This window comes from Camelus bactrianus, chromosome 9, assembly GCF_048773025.1.
Source record: "Camelus bactrianus isolate YW-2024 breed Bactrian camel chromosome 9, ASM4877302v1, whole genome shotgun sequence".
NCBI classification, from domain to species: Eukaryota; Metazoa; Chordata; class Mammalia; order Artiodactyla; family Camelidae; genus Camelus; species Camelus bactrianus.
In genome coordinates, this window is record NC_133547.1 from 69,150,089 (window position 1) to 69,171,960 (window position 21,872).

A 21,872-nucleotide genomic window follows, 5' to 3' on the forward strand; every position below is an offset into this window, starting at 1 on the left:
GTAGCCTGGGAGGTGACTGGCAGCCTGGCTGGAGAGTTGGGGGCACCAGCCAGCACAGGGGACAGTGAGAGAACCCTGAGACTAGAAAGGATCTGATTACTTTAATGGATCACATTTTGGTTGGCAGCCATGGCCTCCCTCTGGCTGTTTCTCAGGGGGGCAAATTGCCTGCAACTGCTCACTGGTTGTTTTCATTTTATTCCAAGCCTTTCGGTAGCCTTTTAAGGACATCTGCAGAAAGGAAAAAGGGGGAGGGGGAGAATGTCATTTGGGACAAAAGGACTGTCACTATTCCACCCACATCCAGCCCTGTGATGGTGCAGATGGCCTCATGTGTGGGGCCTTCAGCATGCGTGCGGCAGACACGGGCCACCTAGGGGTGTCTGAAAGATTCTTCTAAAGAACTTGTTTCTGTTCCATGAAGTGCGAAGTTGCAGGTTCCTGCTGTGATTCTCTGCTCCTTCTCAACTCCAGATCTGATGGGCCCAAGTTTGGATCCTAATTTACTCCCTACCGCCAAGTGACCACAGGAAAGGCAAGAGAAAGCACCATGGAAAAAGCAACTCAGGTCTAGATGTGAGAATGCCATGCCTCCCAAGTGACCTGACTGGGGTTTAAGTTACTCTAAGGATGTCTTAAAGTGCCCTCAGTGTGCAACCTGGCCTGTGGCAGTCTCAGTCCTTTTTTTTTTTCCTTTTTGACACCACCATATTGTTTGCACTTTTCCCTTTTCTCCTACCCAGCTCACAAGGGGCAAAGGTGCTTCTGTGCACACGGTCCCACATGAAAAGGCTGCAGGGTCAGCCAACAACGAAAAGACCTGTGACAACTGTGTAAATGCATGGAATCAGGTTCTGAGTGATATTAAAAATCCATTAATATCTCACTTTTTAAAAACCTGTCTTCTCCGTGTATAAGTAGCAATCACTAAATTATCGATGGTGCAGGGAAGGACTCAGACGCTTCCTGAATTCATTAAGAAAACAAGCAACTAAAAACACACTATTACTACAGAGTCTCTTCCTGATAACCTGAAAAGATCCTGTCCCTGACAAGAAAAAGGAGCTTTAAAATAAAAAAAAGCCATCTCTCATTGGTATGAGTTGAAACAAGAGCTGAGATATCTCACATCTGTCCAAACACCTGTACTGTCAACTCAAAAAAACAAAATCCTCAATACAAACATGAGGGGTGTAAGACACTGCTAGTCTTGGGACTCCCTGGGGCTCACCTCTGCAATCTCCACTTTCCTCTCCCACGTCCTGATGGTCTTCTCCAGGTCCCCATTCCGGATCTTCTCCCGGACGTACATCATCACCTGTGGTGCTCGGAACTCCGTCAGCTGCTTCCGGAGCTGTTTGTTCAGAGCCATGGCTTTGGCTAGATCCTGGGAGGGGAAGGACCAATTAAACCCGGGTCTCCCTGGCAGTTCCAGCCTCCTGAGACTTACTGACCCTGGCATCTCTCCCCGGTTTCAATGTAGTTCTAAAAATAACATTTACATTTTCAAAGGAGTGCGTGGAATCACAAGATTTTGATTCTTTACAGATCGTGACGTTTTTATCCAGTTCAGAAACACAAAGTGCAGTCTGAAACAGTCTTTTTTCCCTTCCTTTCTTCCTTCTTCCACTTCATTCCTTTATTAAGGAATATGCTTTACCTTTTTTTTTTAATGGAAGTATAGTGAGTTACAGTGTGTCAATCTCTGGTGTACAGCAAGGAATATGCTTTACTTTCTATTGCTCAGGGGTTTTTGTGTTGGAAAAGTTATGTATTTAAGTACTCTTTGATTTGTTCAATCTCATTTTCCTGTCTTTTTTTTTTTTTTGGCAAAATATATGTAACATAAAATTTCCCATTTTAACCATTTTTAAGTGCACAGTTCGTGGCATTCAGTACATTCACATTGTTGTACAACCGTCATCAACCATCCTTCTCCAGAAATTTTTCAGCTTCCCCAATGGAACCTCTATACCCATTAAACACAAACTTCCTACAACCCCCTCCCCACAGGCCCTGGCAACCACCATTCTACTTTCTGTGTCTATGAATTTGACTACTCTATCTCATATCAGTGGAATCATATAATATCTGTCCTTTTGTGACTGGTTAATTTGACTTAGATAACTGTCTTCAGGGTTTATCCATGTTGTAGCATATCAAAATTTCCTTCCTTTTTAAGGATGAATAACATTCTATTATATGTATATATACCCATTTTGAGTATCCATTCATCTGTCAATGGATACCTGGGTTGCTTCTACATTTTTAGCTATTGTAAATAATGTTGCTACAATCATGAGTGTACAAATACCTGTTCAAGTTCATGCTTTCAATTATTTTTGGTCTGTACCCAGAAGACGACTTACTGGATCACATGGTTATTCAATTTTTTGAGGAATCTTTAAATTTTATTTTTTTAATTATCATGCAGTAAAATTAACTAGTCTTTTTCTTTTGAGTGGATTTTTGAATTAGCAAAGTCCTTTTAATTTTTAACAATTGTTTTGAACAGGCAATACATTGAATTCAAATGGTATAAAAAGAACAGTCACAAGCTCCTGTCCCACCCACACAAGTCCCCTTCCAAGAAGCATACACTATTTTTAGGTTTCATGCATCCTTCTAGAAATCTACATCCATACAAACGTATATGTTTACCTTTTTTGACCCAAAGAGTAACCAATTCTACTCACTTTTATTCACCCAACTTTTTTTCCCACTCAAAAAAATCTTGGAGATTCTTCTGTATCAGCACATAAAGAATTTACTCATTCTATTTAACAGCTGTGTACTTTTCCATTGTGTGGACATACCATTATTTAAAAGTCCCCATAAATGGTCACTTAACTTCTCAGTCTCTTGCTATTACAACAAACAGTGCTGTGAGTACTGATCTTCTGGGTATACATGTGGTAAACATGCAAGTATATCAGTAGGGTAAACTACTGAAAGTGAAATTGCCTATTCTAAGGCAGTGGTTCTCAACTAGGACTATTTTGCTGCCAGGAAACATCTGGCAATGCTGGAGTCTCTTTTGTTTGTCATAACTAGGGGTGTGCTACTGGCATCTAATAGATTGAGGTCAGGGATGCTACTAAACACCCTACAATGCACAGGACAGCCTCCCACAACAAAGAATTATCTGCCCAAAATGTCAGTAGTGTCTAGGCTGAGAAACTCTACCCTAAGCATATGTGACTGTGTGGCAAATGGTGCTAACTTGTCTTCCATAGCGATCAAGCCAATTTTATTTCTGCAACAATGTTTGAGGCTGTCTATTTTCCTCCATTCTCTCAACATAGTCTTACCAACTTTTTCATCTTTGTCAGTCTAAGAGAGGGAAAGAGGTATCTCATTATAGCTTTATTTTGTGTTCCTCATATGTAAAGAAGAGCATTTTTCATATGTTGAAAATTTTTTTTTTGCTTTTCTGTAAACTGTTTAAATTCTTGGCCCATTTGCCCCCTATTTTTTGTTAGATTTTTCTTATTAATTTATAAAACTTATTTATGTTTTAAGAAAATAAGCTCCTGTGATACTAGATACAACATTTTCCCAGTTATCTTTTGACTTTGCTTATGATGGTTTTTGTCATGCAGGAAAAAAATTATTTTTATATAGCTGACTTTGATTTCATGGTTTATGGGTTTCACATTATAAAAGTCCTCCTCATACCAATATAATAAAAATGCTCCCACTATATAAATCTAGGACTTTAATGGTTTTATTATTTATGTTTAAGTCTCTGATACACCTGGATTAATTTCACTGTATTATATAGCTCCAAATTTACATTTTCCTACTTGGCTACCCAGTCATTGCAAATCATTTATGGAATAGTCTGTTGTCTCTCACTGCAATGCCACCTTTATCATAAACTAAATATGTCAATAACAAAACTATCAGATACTTGATCATATACGTATCATATATAATCTGCATCATATGTTCATATACATATCATATATCATCTGTATCAAAAGTTCATCATATGGCTTACACATATTTCTTTGATTGTCTAGTTTATTCATGGGCTTGTTTTAAATACTGTAACTTCATAACACATTTCAGTATCTGGTAGGGCTAGGCCCCTTCTTTACTTATTAAGAATTCTGTGGATATTCTCATTTATTTTTCCAAAAGAATTTTTGAGTCAATTAATTTAAGTCCTTTAAAAAAATCTCCTTGTTATTTTAACTGGAATACTACTAATTCACAGACCAACTTAAACAAAACTAACATCTTCATGATGTTGAGTCTTCCTAACCTAGTATTGTCATTTAATTCCTTGCTTCACAAAGTACAGTCAATGGCATTGAGAACCAGGTAAAAATGCAAACTCTCAAGCCACCCCAGACCTATCCAAACAGAATCTGCATTTTAACAAGATCCCCAGGTGATTGGTTTTCACCGCCTGGTTTGACAAGTGCTGTTTTAATACACTTTGAAGCAACCCAATGAAAATTTTTTTTATTAACTTGTTTTCAGAATGCAATAAAAATTTGTCAAGAAGTGTTCAGTGCATATCTACTATCTGTCTAGCATGATCTACAACTGCAGGGAGACCTAAAAGTGTATCCAGAATCATCAGTGGGCCCTCTTATGAAGATAATGATTAAAGAATACCTAAGATAAAATATAAGAAAGTAGCAAGAACCAAAGCATTAAAAAAATGAATACTAGCTATGAGAGATATTCTGAGGAGACCAGTGACAGCAATCCCTACCCAGCATCCCACTTGTAGAGAAGAGTGAAACTACAGGAAAGGCAGCCACTGTTTCCACTCCCAGATCCAGTGCAATGGTGCAGAAATTTTGCCCAAGGGGAGAGGCTATAAAATAGAGAGCTCTGGAATACTGCCTAAGAAGATGGACTTTATCTGGAACAGAGTGTGGGGAGTTCATGCCTAAGGACTTTGTGGAAAACAATGGAGATCTTTAGGGTGTGCAATTAAGATGACACTCATAGTTCCATATTAGTAGCAACAAGCAAGATGGTAGGTCAGCTACATGTTTAACCAGAGAAAGAGACAATTAAGAAGAGTCTTATGGGATTGGAGCAAGCCTCAATGACTGGCAATACTTTGCCCCTGTGAAAGGGCCTGACTTTAATTAGATCAGGATGTGCAGCAATTAACATCTCAAGATGTTGCTGAAAGCAATAGAGTGATCAGCTAGCAATTAATGGAGGCTAATAGCTGGGTCTGATACCAATAGAGGTAGATCAGCCACAAGTTTAGCTGAAAGATTGAGTCAAAGAGAACTCAGCTGAACCACCATCTTCTGGTTGTCAGGGAGATGGTATCCATGATGAAGGCTGTACCATCCAGGGAGCCACATCAGGAGCCACTAAGAGCAGGAGAAACAGACTTTACTGAATCTACAATGAAGGAGGCAAGAATATACAATGGAGAAAAAAAACCAGTCTCTTCAATAAGTGGTGCTGAGAAAACTGGACAGCTAAATGTAAAAGAATGAAATTAGAACACTCTCTAACACTGTAAAATAAATTCAAGTGGATTAAAGACCTAAATGTTAGATGGATACCAGAAAACTCATAGAGGAAAACATAAACACTCTTTGACATAAATTGTAGTAATTTTTTTTTTTGATTCATCTCCTCGAGTAATGGAAATAAAGCAAAAATGAAACAGATGGGACTTAATTAAACTTAAAAGCTTTTACACAGCAAAGAAAAACAAAAAGACAACCTATAGAATGGGAGAAAATATTTGCAAATGATGTGACTGACATGGGCTTAATTTCCAAAATATAGAAACAGCTCATACAGCTTAATATCCAAAAAAACAAACAACTCCCAATCAAAAAGTAGGCAGAAGACCTAAATAGGCATTTCTCCAAAGAAGACATACAGATGGCCAACAGGCACATGAAATGATGCTCAAAATCATTAATAGAGAAATGCAAATCAAAGCTACAATGAGGTATCACCTCACACCAGTCAGAATGGTCATCATTAAAATCTACAAATAATAAATGCTGGGAGGATGTGGAGAAAAGGGAACCCTCCTACACTGTTGATGGGAAGGTAAACTGGTGCAGCCACTATGGAGAACAGTTTGGAGATTCCTTAAAAAACTAAAAATAGACTTACCATATGATCCAGCAATCCCACTTCAGGGTATATATCCAGATAAAACTATAACTCAAAAAGATACATGTACCCAATGTTCATAGCAGCACTATTTACAATAGCCAAGACATGGAAGTGACCTAAAAGTCCATCCACAGATGAATGGATAAAGAAGATGTGGTGTATATATACTATGGAATATTACTCAGCCATAAAAAAGAATGAAATAATGCCATCTGCAGCAACATGGATGGACCAGAGGTTATCATACTAAGTAAAGAAAGTCAGAGAAAGACAAACACCGTATGATATCACTTATATGGGGAATCTAAAAAAAATGATACAAATGAATTTATTTACAAACCAGAAGTAGACTCACAGACATAGAAAACAAATTATGCTTACCAAAGGGAAAAGGAGGGGAGGGATAAATTAGGAGTTTGGGATTAACATATATACACTACTATATATAAAACAGATAAATAATAAGGACCTACTATATAGCTCAGGGAACTATATTCAATATTTTGTAATAACCTATAATGGTAAAGAATCTGAAATATATATATATATCTGAGTCACTTTTCTGTACACCTGAAACTAGCACAACATTGTAAATTAAAAAAATTTTTTAATTCATAGAAGGGATCAAAACAGAAGAAATAATCAGTAAACTTGAAGGTAAACTGATGAGATCATGCAATATGAAAAACACAGAGGAAAAAGAAAGAAAAGTCTCAGAGAAATGTGGAATACCCCTAAGTGCACCAACATGAAAACATCCTACACATGATGAAAAATATTAAGCTATACATAAATAAACTTCAACAAACTCCAACTAGGATTAGGGCAAAGAAATCCACACCCAGATACATCATACCCAAAATTCTGACTGACAAGGCAAAGAGAAAATTTTGAAAGCAGCAAGAGAAAATAATTCATCACATATGAAGGAAGCCAAATAAGATTAACAACTGACTTCTCATAAGAAACAAAATGGAGGCCAGAAGGCAGTGGCATGATATATTCTAAGTGCTCAAAGGAAAACAAAAAAAATCAACCAAGAATCTTACATCCAGCAAAACTATCTTTAAAAAATGAAAAGAAAGCAATGAGCACACTCAGATCTTGGTTTCCAGTATTAATCTCAAATAAAAGGACCCAGGACGCCTGGAAGAAATGGCTGATTCTAGGACTGGGCAGGAAATATACAAGAAGAGCCTGGAACATCTTCTAGTTCCAGAAAAGAAAGAGGTGCTCAAAACACACACACACACACACACACACACACACACACACACACACACCCCTGAACCCATGAAAATGGGGATATGTCAACGGAACACAGAGGCAACTGAAAGAGCTCCCAATGACCAAACTGGAACAATGGGAGCAACAAAATAAATAGTGTTAGGTTATAACCCAACACATAAAATTAACATTCATGAGTTGATACAGATACAAATAAATAATTTAAAAAATAAACAAATAGGGGAGAATTGACAAATCTCCCATACAGAAGAATTCCAAAACCTTATAACTCCCTACTTGTTAATTGTGGGCTGCACACAGGAACTTCCTTCCAAAGAGTAAGTCTGAAAAATGGTAAAATAACAGTGGAGAAACCTGTGGAACACTCTCTCAGCCAGGTGAGCAAGGTTAACATCGACAGTGAAAAGTGATGTTGACAGGAAGCTCCCCGATAGAATGTGATGAAAATGGCACTTTACTTCTGGAGTCTTCCTCCCAAAACCATGTGACCCCATGTAATCACGGAAAAAAAAATTAAACAAATCCTAATTGAGGAACATTCTACAAAATAACTGACCGGCACTCTACAAAACTGTCAAGGTCTCAACAACAAAGTCTGAGAAGCTGTCACAGCCAAGAGGAACCTAAGGAGACATGACACTAAATGTGTTACCCTGAATGGGGTCCTGGAAAAGAAAAAAAATTAGGTTAAAAACTAAAGATATATGAATAAAATACATTATGTTACATTTGAATAATAACGTATCAATACAGGTTCATTAATTTTAATAAATGTATTCTACTAATGTAAGCAGCTAATAATAGGGGAAATTGGGTATGAGGTATTGGGGAGCTGTCTGTACTAGCTTCGCAATTTTCCTGTAAATCTAAAACAGTTCTAAAATTTAAAGTTTATTTTTTAAAAATGAAGGAAAAATAAAGACATTCTCAGATAAACAAAAACTAAGAGAATTTATTGCTAGCAGACCTGTCTTACAAGAAATTCTTCTGGCTGAAAACACGTGACAGCAGACAGTAACTTGAATCTGATAAAACAAATAGCACAAGTGAAGGTGCTTATGTAGGTAGTTATAAAAGACAGTATAAATGCATATTTTCCTTCCCTTAACTGACTTAAAAAGCAATTTCATAAAACAATATGTATATTATTTTATATTGGACCTATAACATATAAAAATGTAACATATTTGACAATAACAGCACAAAGGAGGCAAGCTGAAATGAAGCTATATTTGAGTAAGAAAATAACACTAGATGGTAACTCAAATTCACAAAAGAAATGGGGAGAACCACACAAATAGTAAATAGGAAGCTTAATTTAACAAATGTTATGAACATACTGCATCTTCTTTCTTCTTTCAGTTTTTGGATCCCTTTCCTCACACCATTTAACACCATTTACAAAGTTAACTCACAATGAATCATAAATTTAAAACCTATAAAACTCTTAAAAGAAGACATAGGAGTAAATCTTCATGATATTGAGTTAGGTAGTGGTTTCTTAGCTATAAAACCAACAGCACAAGTGCAAAAGAAAAAACAGATAAACTGGACTCCATCAAAATGAAAACTTTTGTGCTGCAAAAATACCATCAAGAGAGTGAAAAGAAAACCCAAAGAACGAGAGAAAATATTTGCAAGTCATATACCTGATAAGGGATCTGAATCCAGAATATATAAAAAATGCTTAAAACTCAATGATAAAAAGACAAATAAGGGGGGGTATAGCTCAAGTGGTAGAGAGCACACGAGTTCAATCCCCAGTGTCTCTGTTAAAAAATAAATAAATAAACAAACTAATTACCTCCCCCTTGAAAAGGATAAATAACTCAACTAAAAATTGGACAAAGGCTTTGAATAGATATTTCTCCCCAAAAAGACAGATAAGTGGCCAATAAGCATATGAAAAGATGTTCAATGTCTTTAATCATTAAGGAAATTCAAAGTAAAGCCACAATAATACCACTTCATACCCACTAGGACAGCATTTAAAAAAATCTAAAAATAACAAGTGCTGGTGAAGATGTACAGAAACTGGAACCCTCACACAATTGGAATGTAAAATGGTGCAGCCACTTTGCAAACCAGTTCGGCAGCTTCTGTAAATGTTAAACACAGAGGTACCACATACGTAAGCCACAATGTCCAAGAGGAAAGAATACATAAACCATTCACACAAAAATTTGTATGTGAATGTTCATAGCAGCACTATTCATAACAGCCAAAAAATGAAAACAACTCAAATATCCATCAAACTGATGAATGGATAAACAAAATATGATATATCCATATTAGGAAATATTACTCAGCCATAAAAAAGAAACAAGTGCCCACACATGCTACAACATGAATCTTAAAAAATATTAAAGTTAAAGGACCATATTGTATGATCCCTTTTATACGAAAGGCTGAGAAAAGGCAAATCCACAGAGACAGAAAGCTGATTAGTAGTCATCTATGGCTGGAGGGTGGGGGTGAGGTGAGGTGAAATGTAGGATTTCAAATAGGTACAAGGTTTCTTTCTGGGGTGGTGAAAATGTTCTGAAATTATTGTGCTGATTCAACTCTGTGAATATACTATACATCATTAAAATGTACTCTTTAAATGGGTGAATATGATATATGAATCATCCCAACAGAGCTGTTTTTAAAAACTTAAGAAAATGATAATATACTAAGCAGTGAATGCCAGGCATTTAAAAATTGATTTCATGTCTTACTTGTAATCTAATAAATATCAAGCCAAACAAATAAGTACCCCAGGAATCCTGCATGGAGAGAGCACACAGACTTTTGCTTCAACTTTGTCACTGTACTGAGACCAACTTTTTTGCAGAGGGCACTTGTTCCCCATCAAGGGTACACTGCCACGGCAAAACTGAGTCAGATGCAGTAATCCCGTGGCTTTTGGGCCGTTGTAGGCAGGTCTGGGCCACACCCGCTGCCGGGGACACTTCAGGTTCATTCAAGACAACGACACTAATAACTGAACTCATGGTTTCAGAGGCTGATGAAGCATCATCCTATCTGATCACCACGGCAAGGGCTGTGATGTCCTTGTCACAGATGTGGGGTTCTGTCTAGTTCAAAGGCTTGTTCAAGGCTAGAGACTGGCAACACGAAACCTGATGCCAGGCTTTCTGACTACAGTCCAGGACTCATTTTCCCCCAACCTCCCCCAAAAGTCCCCTCTGAGTCATCTCCTAGGTACATTTAATTTGCGGAAATTCAACTCAACGTGTTCAGCAACATAACGGGCGCGCTACATCCCCATGTGGATGCAGCGAGCTCAGATGCCACTACACATGTTTTCACATGGTGACCACAGGCCCTGGAGCAGGCTCAGGACAGAGGTCACAGGTCTGCCAGCCGAGCATCTGCTATACCGACTGAGAGTTATATGCTTAAAGAGCTTTCTCTCCTTTACACAGAACGCTATAATTTGGCATGTGTTCTTTTTTTCATATCAGTTAGTTACATTATTACCTGCATTATACATTTTCTGTGAGGTTGTAGACACAACACTTTGAATTTGGTACCTTATGGGTCACTTAAGGAATTCTCAAGGGTTATTTGGACTCTAAGTGATTTCTAGATGATTTCATGACTTTTGACTCCAGATTCTGAGTAGTAAAATGCAACACCATGGAATGTGAGTCTCCAGGTGCCACCTTCTCCTTTGATGGCCAGAGCTATTTTGATTTTTATGATCTAGGCTTTTCTAGGCAAAAACCAAGGTGGCCTAGATAGTGGTGGATGCTGACTCGAGCCCTTGTAGATAGGAGAAAAACACCAGAAACAGCATGTTTTACCCTCTCCTACCTCCTCCACTTGTTGGGTTTCTTTTTCAATTTTTTTGAGTAACTCATTTCTCAGCAAGAACTCCTTGTCCAGATTGATGGACATTTCCATTGCTCGGTGTAGCTTGCTCTGAAATGGAACAATACAGCAAGTTTTGAGCAAAGATGCTGCTCAGAACAACAGGAAGGATAGACAGACAGCTCTTTATTAAGTAAGAGAATAGCAGGACTGTCCAGGAATGTGGGCCTGCCCTTGTCACTGCTGCCTAGATTTTCAAAATCCTGGTGCCTATGTGGCAGGGGAGGAGAGGACCCTGGTCACCTGCAAAGTAGCCAGACACACCGGGACCCAAATCCCAACCTACCACTTATCAAGAGAAACTCTGGGAAAGTCCCAGAACCTCTCTCACAAGCCAGCGGGCAGGAAACCTGGGTCCCAGTGAGCTGACCACTGCATCAGATAGTTGCTAGCAGGGTGACCAGACAGTCTGGTCTGCTGGGGACAGACCATGTTCATGCCTATAGTCCCTGCTTAATTATTAATAGTGACTCTCTCCAAAAGGGTTCTGTGTGGATGTGGAATTATTTAGTAGTTTTCTGATTTATAGCTAAGATGATTTCCTTTGCAGGGTTTTAAGCACATTACACACTTAAATTAAGCGGGGCCCTAAATGTGGTTAGTTTTCAAAACTCATTGTGCATAAAAATTCTCTGGGAAGTTTAAAAAAAAAAGATACATGGCCCTCACCACTAATTCAGTTGGTCAGGGTTGGACTAAAGTGCCTATCTTTAAAAAAAGAAAAAGCTCCTCGAGTGGTTCTAACGCACAGCCAGGGTGTGGGGACATTTCGACTGTTTCAGAAGATGTGGCTTTGTCAGGAGAAATCAGAAAGCAACAGGAGAGTAAAGGACATCTAAGCTGTCAGTGAAACCACGGTAGTGCACTGGAAGCTCACTGTGGCCGGAAAGGTGGGCACGGGAAGTCTTGGGGACTTGGGCATTGGTGCAGATCTTACTTTGTATGCATTCAGGATCTGCAGGGTGTTTCCGGATGCCAGCTTCAGTTGGATCAGTTCTTGATTCCTTGCTTCAATCATCTCTAAAAACAGAGCATTCTCAATCTTCAGCTGCTGAAAATCAACATCGTGGAGGGCCTCGCCCACCTCCTCCTTCTATAGGTCAAAAAAAAAAAAGAAAGAAATGACGTGAGGTTGTGACTTCTGAATGCACGGCTCACACCTTGCAATTCTGGGTGAGATTCTGGAAGCCTGTTATCATTCAGTCATTCATCAAACGTGGACTGGGGACCTGCTTGGTGCCAGGCATGGTACTAGGCACTAGTGATAGAGATTTGAGTAAATACGATGCTCCCTTGCCTCAAGGAGCACATACTCAATGACAGTTCACAGACAGGTCACAGCATGCTGCAGTGGGACACACGGGGCAGAGGGTGAACAGAAGCCCCTCAGCCAGACCAGGGGAGAATGGAAGGCTGGGTCAGGGGAGGCTTCCCCCAGGAGGTAGTGCCTAAACAGGGCTGTGAAGAAAGCAGGCCATTTAAAAGTTGTTTTTAACCTGGAAAAACCAGGACAAGCAGCCCATACATTCCCTTCCTTTGATCACTTGACATTTCTGCACCACAGGTATATTACCGCATTCCTGCCCCACTAGGTCTATGCCATCTTATATTTGTGGTAGGCAAGCGCCAAACTTGGGACTGTTCCCCACCCCCACACTACTCACCTCCTTGGAAGCATCTTCCTCCCTTTGCTCCAAAACAACACAACAATTTCCTTCAGCCCTAATTTGACTCATCCTCCAGCTCAAATGTTCCCGACCCACCTTCAACACCAGAGGGTAATCCCTCCCTCCGCTCAGCCCCTGGAAGCTGGACCTTCAGGTCCTTGTTGCTATGCCTTGGTATAGCAGTTACGTATCCATGCCTTTTGTCACCATCGCCACTCCCCGCTAGTCTGTGAGCTCACGAGGGCAGGACCACATCAGTGTCATTTCTGTGTAGCAATGGCTTTTAGGTTAAAGGTCATCCATCTGCTCCCCTTCTCATACTTCAGGATGCCTGAGTTTTCATGAAGCTCGAGAACCAGGAATTTAGTCTCAGGAGGCAGTTCTGCTGGGGCCATGATCTTTCTTACACTGAACTTAAATCTCCTTCACTGACCTTCCACTCTGGCCGTAGGTCCACCCTGGGGGCCTCCCAAGCAGTGTATTCTCTTCCCCCAGTGGCCAGTGCACTTGGAGACAGAAGCCACGGCCTTCAGCAGCCCTCTCTCTGTGGCCCTGTCAGTCCTGGGTCATCTGACGTGCTTTTCTGCTCCCCTTGCTCTCCAGGTCCCTCTCCTACGTGGACTCCAGTTTGCAGATTCTTTCAAGCATGGAGCTCTCCCTGGGACACAGTGCTCTGGGTGGGGCTACTCAGCAGAGTGCAGCAAGACCACCCCTTTCTCAGGGGCCCCGTGGTTCTCTGAGTGTAGCCTAGGCCGCGGCACCGCCTCCAGCTGAGCTGACTTCATCAGGTCCTCTACGACTAAGACACGCAGTACCTGTGCAAATATTCAGGGGCTCAAAGTGGAGGATCTTACATTTGTCCTTAGTCACTTCGTGTTGTTAGAGCCTCCCTGGCCTGTTGAGTCAGTTGGGATCCCAAGTCAATCAAGCAATAGTCCCTAGGCATGTTAATTCTCCCCAACTCTGTGTCACTGTCAGTGACCACCTCTGATGCACATGCCATCGGTCCCCATCTTTGAGATAATAATAAAAATACTGAGCTAGGAGAGGATGGAGCTATGTAATCACATCCTAGAGGCCTTGTACCACGTCTGCCTTACTGCCTTTAATCAGGAAGCTTTAGGGTCAGCTGTTCAAAGACTAATTAAAGCACACTATTGGCTGTGCCACCTAGCCACATTCTCCAAAAGGGTCAACGAGGATGTCATGAGGGCCTTTTAAATTCAAGCTAACTCCAGCTACAGATTTGCCAGCATAGAAACGGTATTGGTTTCCTATCGCTGCTGTAACAAATTACCACAAACTCAGGGGCTTAAAACAACATAAGTGTATTATCTTACAGCTCATGAGGTCAGAAGTCTGAAAATGATTCTTTGGACTAAAATCAAGGTGTGAGCAGGTCTGTGCTCCTTCCAGAGGCTCTAGAGGAGAATCTGTTTCCCTGCCATTGCCAGCCTCCAGAGGCAGCCTGCATCCTTTGTTCATGATCCCTTCCTCTCTCTTAAAAGAGCATCACTCTCATCTCATCTTCTCTGACTCTCACTCTCCTGCCTCCCTCTTGTGATTACATTGGACCCACTCAGATCATCCAAGATAATCTCCCCCATCTCGCCAGATAGTTGACTTAATCACATCTGCAAAATCCTTTTTCTGCTGAAGTAATACAGTCACAGGAATTAGGACATGAACACTTTTGGGAGAATGTGGTTCTACCTACCACAGTTACCTTAAAAACAAAACAAAACAAAACAAAACAAAAAAAAAAGGAAGAAAAAGACACATACCTGTCTCAATTGTGAAAGCATCTTTTTCTTCTGAACTTTGAGAGAAACATTTTTCAAACGTAATTTATCTTTCATACTATCCTAAAAAATAAAAGTAAATTTTAATCCATTTCTCTTCTTCTTCCCTGCTGGTTTGAAAAGCTGGTAGTTTTGGGGCTGCAAAACTAAACCTTGAGCCCTAACATTCAGTCACTTATTTTTAGGTCTTTTACGTCTACTCAAACTGGTATTGCTATGGTAGTTCACCCATGACCAAGAAGCAGAGGAAACTGGGTCTGCTCCATGCAAATTTCCTATTGCTTTTAAATTCAAGATAATTTGGGCATATATTTGGGTATTTTTAGGGACCTTTATGACAAAATCATCTTATGATTCTTTGATCTATTATTCTCTTAGTAATTTACATAACTTTTTATAACTTATAACATATTACAGTAAGTAATCTTACCTATCTCCAGGATCTGAAGCCTGATAAACTACAAAAATCTTTGGAAGTAAAGGAGCATTTTATGTCTCATTCTTATAATAATGGAACTCAAAGAGGTTAAGATTTACTTGTCCCACTCCACACAGTCACTCATTAGACAGGCTCACACCTTTCTCAAGATAACACATCATATCTTGAAACAAATAGCAAAATAAAAGAGAAGCCCATCTGAGATACTATGAACTTTCAATCTGCCTGATTGATTTTAGCCTTGATAAGCTTGCATTTTAAGACACACAGACTTTAGGGGGTGCAAAAAAATCTGCAGATGTGGGCAATATTTATGGTGGACCAAATGGGGTGGGGCTGCCGCACGTGGATGACTTTTGTATCGTCAGTCTGAATCTACGCCCCTTTCTAAGCTCTAACCGCCTGCCAACTCACCCTCCGGCGGTTCATGTCCTCAATGTACTTCATCACTTTCTGAGTGGCTAAAATACTCCCTTTCTTCTTGGATATGGTCTTTAGAATGTCTTTCTCAAAATCATGCACTGCCTTCTGAACTTCAGCCCATCGAATTTCAGCTTCCTCGATGATAGCCTGGGGGAGTCAGCACAAAGAGCGAATGCAGTTTACAAAAATTCTCAAGGATGTAGCCCTCTAAGGAGCCCTAACTTCTCAGGCCTTTTTGTGCCCCAATATGTAATGCTTCTTCTCAGTCTTAGAAAGATACCAGTAAGGTACAAATTGGACAATATGAATGTTATTATTAAAAAGTATGCCTCAAAAAAAGTTCTGTATAAAGTATCTATATAAAGGGGGAGAACAAACAAAAACAGGGCCTTGGGTATCTCTAGAAATATGTATTTCCGTGTCTGAAATATTACTTATCCATTAAAAATTATAACATTAATGTAATACATAAAAATACCTAGAAAGATATACATGAAAACATTAACCACAGTCATGTCTGGAAAGATGGATTAGTAGGGGGGCAAAAAAGCTCTTACTATATACTTCTGTAATTTGAAAAAAGATGTGATTCTGTGTGTACCCCATTTGTAAATAGAAAAATTTAGGAACAGAACAGCAATAGCTATTTTTCATACAACATGGCTCTCAAATGCAAGTCAACAACTTCACCCCATGGACCACCAAACTAAGAGTGATGTTCTTTTTCAGGAGGAACACTGACCGTGCTGGTCTTCAACAAGACACGGACCATGGTCACGTGTGCTGCATGTAGAGGGTGACAAGAGATTTTTCACTTAACTCACTGACTTAAACTTCAAGCCCCTTGTATTATTAAGGAATTATTATAAATTTTAATGGCATTTATGGTTTTTATTATTATGGGTTTTTGTTAAAAAACCCATATCTTAAGAGACATACATTGAAACATCTACAGATAAATGATATGTTTAAGATTCACTTCATAATAGCTCAGTGGCCAATTATGAGGGGGAAGTTGGTAGGGATATGGAGGAACCAGGAGTGGCCATATGTTGATAACTGTTGTGTGGGTGTTGAGCACATAAGGGTTTACTGTGCTAAATTCTCTGCATTTGTGTATTTTGAAATGCTTCATTTTAAAAAGTTTAAATTTTGTTATTTGTGATAACAAATACCTCAGGCAGGTGGTTAAGTTCCTTAAAGGGAGGCCTTCAGTTTATCTTATCCTAATTGTGTTTCTTTCAAGTTACCGACAATCACGTGAACATACCACAGGCACTTCTTGCTGAGGCAGAAGTGGGGAGCCCAGGAAGGATGGCCTATAGAAAGGTGTACCTCGTGATGCTGCAGGTCCCGTTCGGCATTTGCCCTCATGTGTCTGATTTCATCTTTTGTGTCTTCCAGCTCCTTTTGCACAAGCTCAAGTTTTTGGTCCACACTGAGGCCTGTCACACGTTCCATACCTAAGCGGGATTTGGATCGACCTCTGCCTCGTAACTGTAACACAAGAAAAACAAAGCCATTGTCAAGTAGAACATGGTAATAAAGCCGCCTAAGGTGGGCATCAAAATGACCACTCAGGCCTGCTAGAAATCACTCTGAATGACAGCCAGAAAGAACAAACTCAATGTGAAAGGATTCTGGATACTGGGCCTGAGGCGATGTTCATTTCACAAGTCAACCCAAGGCCCTGTGCCAAATACTTCAAAGGCGTATGCTAGACAGTAAACTGAAAATAAATAACGGGAAGTGTCTTGAGGGTGGGAGAATTATGAACCTGCTATAGGCTAGCATTCAAGTCAGTGTCTGGGAAAGCCTAGAGCTCAGTGCTTCCTGAATTGAATATATAAGAGAAATTGCATCTGGGGGCATGCTGTTCAGAAAAAAAATAAACAAACGGACAAAAATTTTAGATTTCCTATGTGCTGAAGCCAAAGGTCATAAGCAGGTGGCCCAGGGAATGTGTGGACCTGAAGATGGGTGTTTAGTCCTCAAAAGATAGACCCACACAGTTTTAAATTAAAAAAAAATTAAGGTGGGTAGGGTAGAGTTCAATGGTAGTGTGCATGATTAGCATGCACGAGGTCCTAGGTTCAATCCCTGATACCTCCATTAAAAAAAAAACTAAAAGTTAATTACCCACATTTGAAAATTAGAAGATTCCACTAAAACTATCCAGATTTTCAGCTTCTCTTGAAAAATCAGCTGCTCTGGCAACACCAGGCTGCCTGGCTGGCCCTTTCTGATGAGGGAGGAACTCTCCAGTGCCCTCACCAGGCCTATCTTCACTCCTATATGTGGCAGGCCAGGCCTTGTAAACATTTAGGTCCCCCAATTTAAGGGGATTATTTCAAACAAAGATATTCTGGGAGAGTCAATCCACTGTGAGTGGAACCTGATTCCCTTTACACTCATTTGAAAGAGAATCTTTGCAGAGGAAGGAAGAATCAGAAGCAGAGCAGAGAGGAAGTCATATGCCACTTGGCCAAAGAGGACACACCAAAGGCGGATAACAAACACCATTTTCATCTAAAGGGACAAACAGAATAGAAGAATTATTAGATCTCCCTTGTGTACCTGTGCTATTTCTGCTCCTGATAATATAACTTCTGATAATCGTGGAGGTCGCAGGTCCCTGGGCTCCAGTTTATTGTAATATTTCTCAAACATCTCTACCTCAGTTTTGAGAGCCGAGTTTCCATAGCTACAAGACAGGAGGTGCCTGAGTAAGTTCCACCAATAGGAATTAAAACCCCTAATAACTAGTATTTAACATTTACTAGTTTTGTATGACCTTCTGCAAGATACTTAACCTCTTAGAGCCTCAGTTTTCCTCATCTGTAAAATGGGAATAATAACACTTATCTTTTAGGGTGGCAATAAGGAATGCAAAGACTTTGGCACAGTAAATGCTATTTAAGTATTTGATATATTTTGTAAATACATCTAATGAGCCACAAAATTTTGAGCACTGGGATTACAGCATACCTTGGGGATATTGCAGGTTCAGTTCCAGACCACTGCAACAAAGCAAATATCTCAATAAAGTGCGTCGCATAAATTTTTTGGTTTCCCAGTGCATGTAAAGTGATGTTTATATTATATAGTATTCTACTAAGTGTGCAACAGCATTAGGTCTAAAAAGAGTACATACTTTAATTTAAAAATACTTTATTGCTAAAAAATGCTAACAAACGTCTGAGCTTTCAGGGAGCATAATCTTTTTGCAATAGTAACATCAAATATTACTGATCAGAAATCATCATAACAAACATAAGAATGAAAAAGTTTGAAATCTTGCAAGAATTATCAAAATGTGTCAGAGACTCAAAGTGAGCAAACGCTGTTGGAAAAATTAGCACCACCAGACTTGCTTGATACAGGGATGCCACAAACCTTCAATTTGTTTAAAAAAAAATGTAGTATCTACAAAGTGCAATAAAGCAAAGTACAAGGAGATATGCCTGTATATTGAAAATTGCTACAAGTTTCATCTTCCAGTATCTCCTAACCCACTTGTGAAATTCCTTCTGAATTATTACTTTTTTTTCTAAATTACTACATTCTTGAAGTTACGCACATCCACAATCTTCATATTTTCCTTTTGTTTTATTTCTCAGCTCTTTTATTTCCAGCACCCCATGGATGAAGTAGAAGTTTACTACAAATGGTAGAAGAGCTTTGAGTAGATGGGTTTTAAACAACTAGAGATGACAAACGTGGTTTATCCTGTATATGCCAAGATTATTACCCTTTTAACTTCTTAACTTACATAACACACACATTATATAACAGTGTGTATAGTACACAAATATGTACATATACGTATATAAGAGAGAGTGAACAGCTTTGATATTTTTGTATACTATTGAGCTAATTCCTATTTGGCTGAATTTTAAGATTAGTGGAAAAGACTCAACAGAAAGCCCAATAAATTGAAGCATCTTTCTTTTTCAGCGTATGTCATGTTCCCAATGTAGGCTGTGGAGTCTTGCACCTGAGTCACAACCCTAGCACTAAACAGTGTCTAGCTGTGTGACCTTAAGAAAGTGACTTAACTTCTGTGTCTGCTTCCTCATCCACTTCCTAGGATTACTGTGCCATTATATAAAGTCATATATGCAAAATAATTGGCACATAATAAGCACTCAAAAGATTGTAGCTATTAGTAATAACGCCTCCGTTCTGACCTATTTATAAACATACTGAAGTAACATCTATTCAGCTGCTTGAGTCAGGATATTCTGTGTGAGACCAGTAAATTGTACAACTAACCTCAACTACCTCACGGAATCCTGACATCCAATGTACTTGCTATAGTAGATATAAAACGGACAGCTAAAAATACAGAATATTGGGCCAGTCCATTGCTGTCCATCTCCACGTTTATACTCTGGTTCAGGTATAAGTTGCCTCATACTAAAAAAATTTTAATAGCCTCCTTTTTATCTGCTGCCACATTAATTTTATCATAGAATCTTAGCATCAGAAAGGGGCTTAGAGGTCACTTGGTCCAACCTGCCGCCACACAGTAGAACAGCATGTAAACACACAGTGTGGCACCAGACCCAGGATGAAGCTCTGGCTTCACCAATTACCCTCTGGACTTTCCAAGCCTTGTTAGCTCAGCAGCTGTGGAGACAGAAATAAACAGCAAAGCTAAGTTCTCTCCTCACTTTGGGGGCCTCAGTTTCCTCAAGGTTCAATACGGACTCGGGTCATCTCCGCACTGGACCGAGCTCCCAGCCCACACGCTGAGGAGGGGCGGCCCTCAGAGGCCGGCCGGCGGGTACCTGAGCTCTTCCACCAGCCCGCACAGTTGCATAATAGGCATCTCATTCTCCTCCTGGGCTTGCGCCTCGGCGACAGGGGTGTCAGAGTCCTCATCTGTCATCACTGCCGAAGCTACCCTTGCCAGTGCCGAGGGTGGCTAAGAGCGCGGGGTGCTAGAGACCGCGCGTCACTCGCACTGCGTCCTAGCGGTGCGTTGCCTGGGCGCTCCGACGCTGCGTGGAGGGGCGGGGCCTCCCGGGGCCCCGCCCAGCTCCGCGCTGACCAGAGTGAGGTCGCTGGCTTTGACCAGGTACCTAAGCGCATTCACTTTTTCCTTTTTCAACAATAATTCTTAAAATGATAATAATAGCAGCTACAGTTTGCTCAGCATTTACTATGCCCTTGGCACCGTGTTAAGCATAGTTTATGAAAATCCTTGCAACAACCTTGCAGTAGTATCTATTCTCTTTACATATTCTCCAAATGAGGAAACTAAGACCCATAAAGTTCATTCGATTTGTCGTAGTGTCTTCCTTCCTCTACCTCACTGTGAGGCCTCTACCCTGTTCACCACCTAGTGCCTCATACATACTAATTGCAATTTCTCTTGGATTCCAATATCCTGCGTTCCTGGAAGGGAAAAACTTGGCTGATTATTAAATGGGTATAAATCGAAGAGCCATTTCTTAATAGGTATTGATCATGTACTATGTCCTGAGTATCCTGGGGAATGTGAGGAGCAGACCATTCCAGCCCTCAAGGAACTTCTAAATTAAGTGAGGGAATAGGTGAATGATGGAACAGCCCCTATACCAGCTGTTGCAACTTGGAGTGATGATGGTCAAAACGTTGTGTCTCACACCAGTTCGTAGTTATCAACTCGTTTAATCCTCAGAATGGTCTAATGAAATTCGTATTATTATCTTCATCTTACAGATCAGGAAACTGAGGAATAGAGTAGCTTAGATGAGTTGCCCACAGCCACCCAAGAATGGAGTCGCACTCCAGCTAAATCCAAATCCATGCTGTTGACTTCTACCCTTATGTGCAACATGGCAAAGAACATCGAGGCAGCAGAGTAGCTGTCTGCTCCCAACAGAACGGAAGAGGACAGAAGGCAGGATGGGCAGACTTCTTTGAGGGAGGATGGGCTTGGATGTGGTCAGAAAGCAAGCTGTGATAAACTGCTTAGAATAAGAGTCAGCCACTCCCTGCCCTCTGTGTCCCCCTCCCTAAGGGACATATGTTAGCATCAACACATAGTTCTTGAACTCCAAATAAAGACTTTAGTTTTGTGCTTAGGATGCACAACTGTAGGGCCAGAGTAGAGTTACGAGATGATAACAGAGAGACTGAGCCCTGCTACCACCTTCTCTCTGCTGGCAGGGCTCTTGGGATGGCCTCTGGGAACAATGCTTAATATGCTCATATACCATGTGGTACAAATGCATGCCAGCCCCAAGAGGACCTAAAGCAAGAAAGAACTCTGCAGCAGGTCCGGCTATGGTGCAAACAGCCCTG

The 21,872-nt window shown here is 40.2% G+C and overlaps 1 protein-coding gene across 2 annotated transcripts; it reads right to left on the reverse strand.

Moving 5' to 3' along the window:
- Positions 1–86: 86 nt before the first annotated feature.
- Positions 87–20,577, reverse strand: CFAP263 (cilia and flagella associated protein 263). Of its 2 annotated transcripts, XM_010967257.3 has the most exons (9): positions 20,372–20,577; positions 18,156–18,282; positions 16,914–17,075; positions 15,570–15,725; positions 14,699–14,779; positions 12,185–12,340; positions 11,191–11,298; positions 1,232–1,387; positions 87–231 (listed from the first exon to the last, which is right to left on the reverse strand). In XM_010967257.3, exons 1-9 carry the CDS (start codon positions 20,470–20,472, stop codon positions 97–99), a joined length of 1,182 nt encoding a protein of 393 aa, XP_010965559.1. In that variant the 5' UTR covers positions 20,473–20,577; the 3' UTR covers positions 87–96. The 2 variants fall into 2 exon arrangements, with proteins under 2 accessions (XP_010965559.1, XP_045360524.1); XM_045504568.2 differs by lacking the exons at positions 87–231; positions 1,232–1,387 and adding an exon at positions 8,142–9,467.
- Between the last annotated feature and the right edge of the window lie 1,295 nt (positions 20,578–21,872).

What these genes read in the sequence shown, in the direction of transcription:
- CFAP263 (XM_010967257.3), bottom strand. Translation starts at nt 20,472, where the DNA reads ATGACAGATGAGGACTCTGACACCCCTGTCGCCGAGGCGCAAGCCCAG. An exon ending in AGATCCTGAATGCATACAAA is followed by an intron (nt 11,299 to 12,184) that starts GTAAGATCTGCA and finishes GTTCCATTTCAG; the next exon opens with AGCAAGCTACACCGAGCAAT. An exon ending in AAACCCAACAAGTGGAGGAG is followed by an intron (nt 1,388 to 11,190) that starts GTAGGAGAGGGT and finishes TTCCCCTCCCAG; the next exon opens with GATCTAGCCAAAGCCATGGC.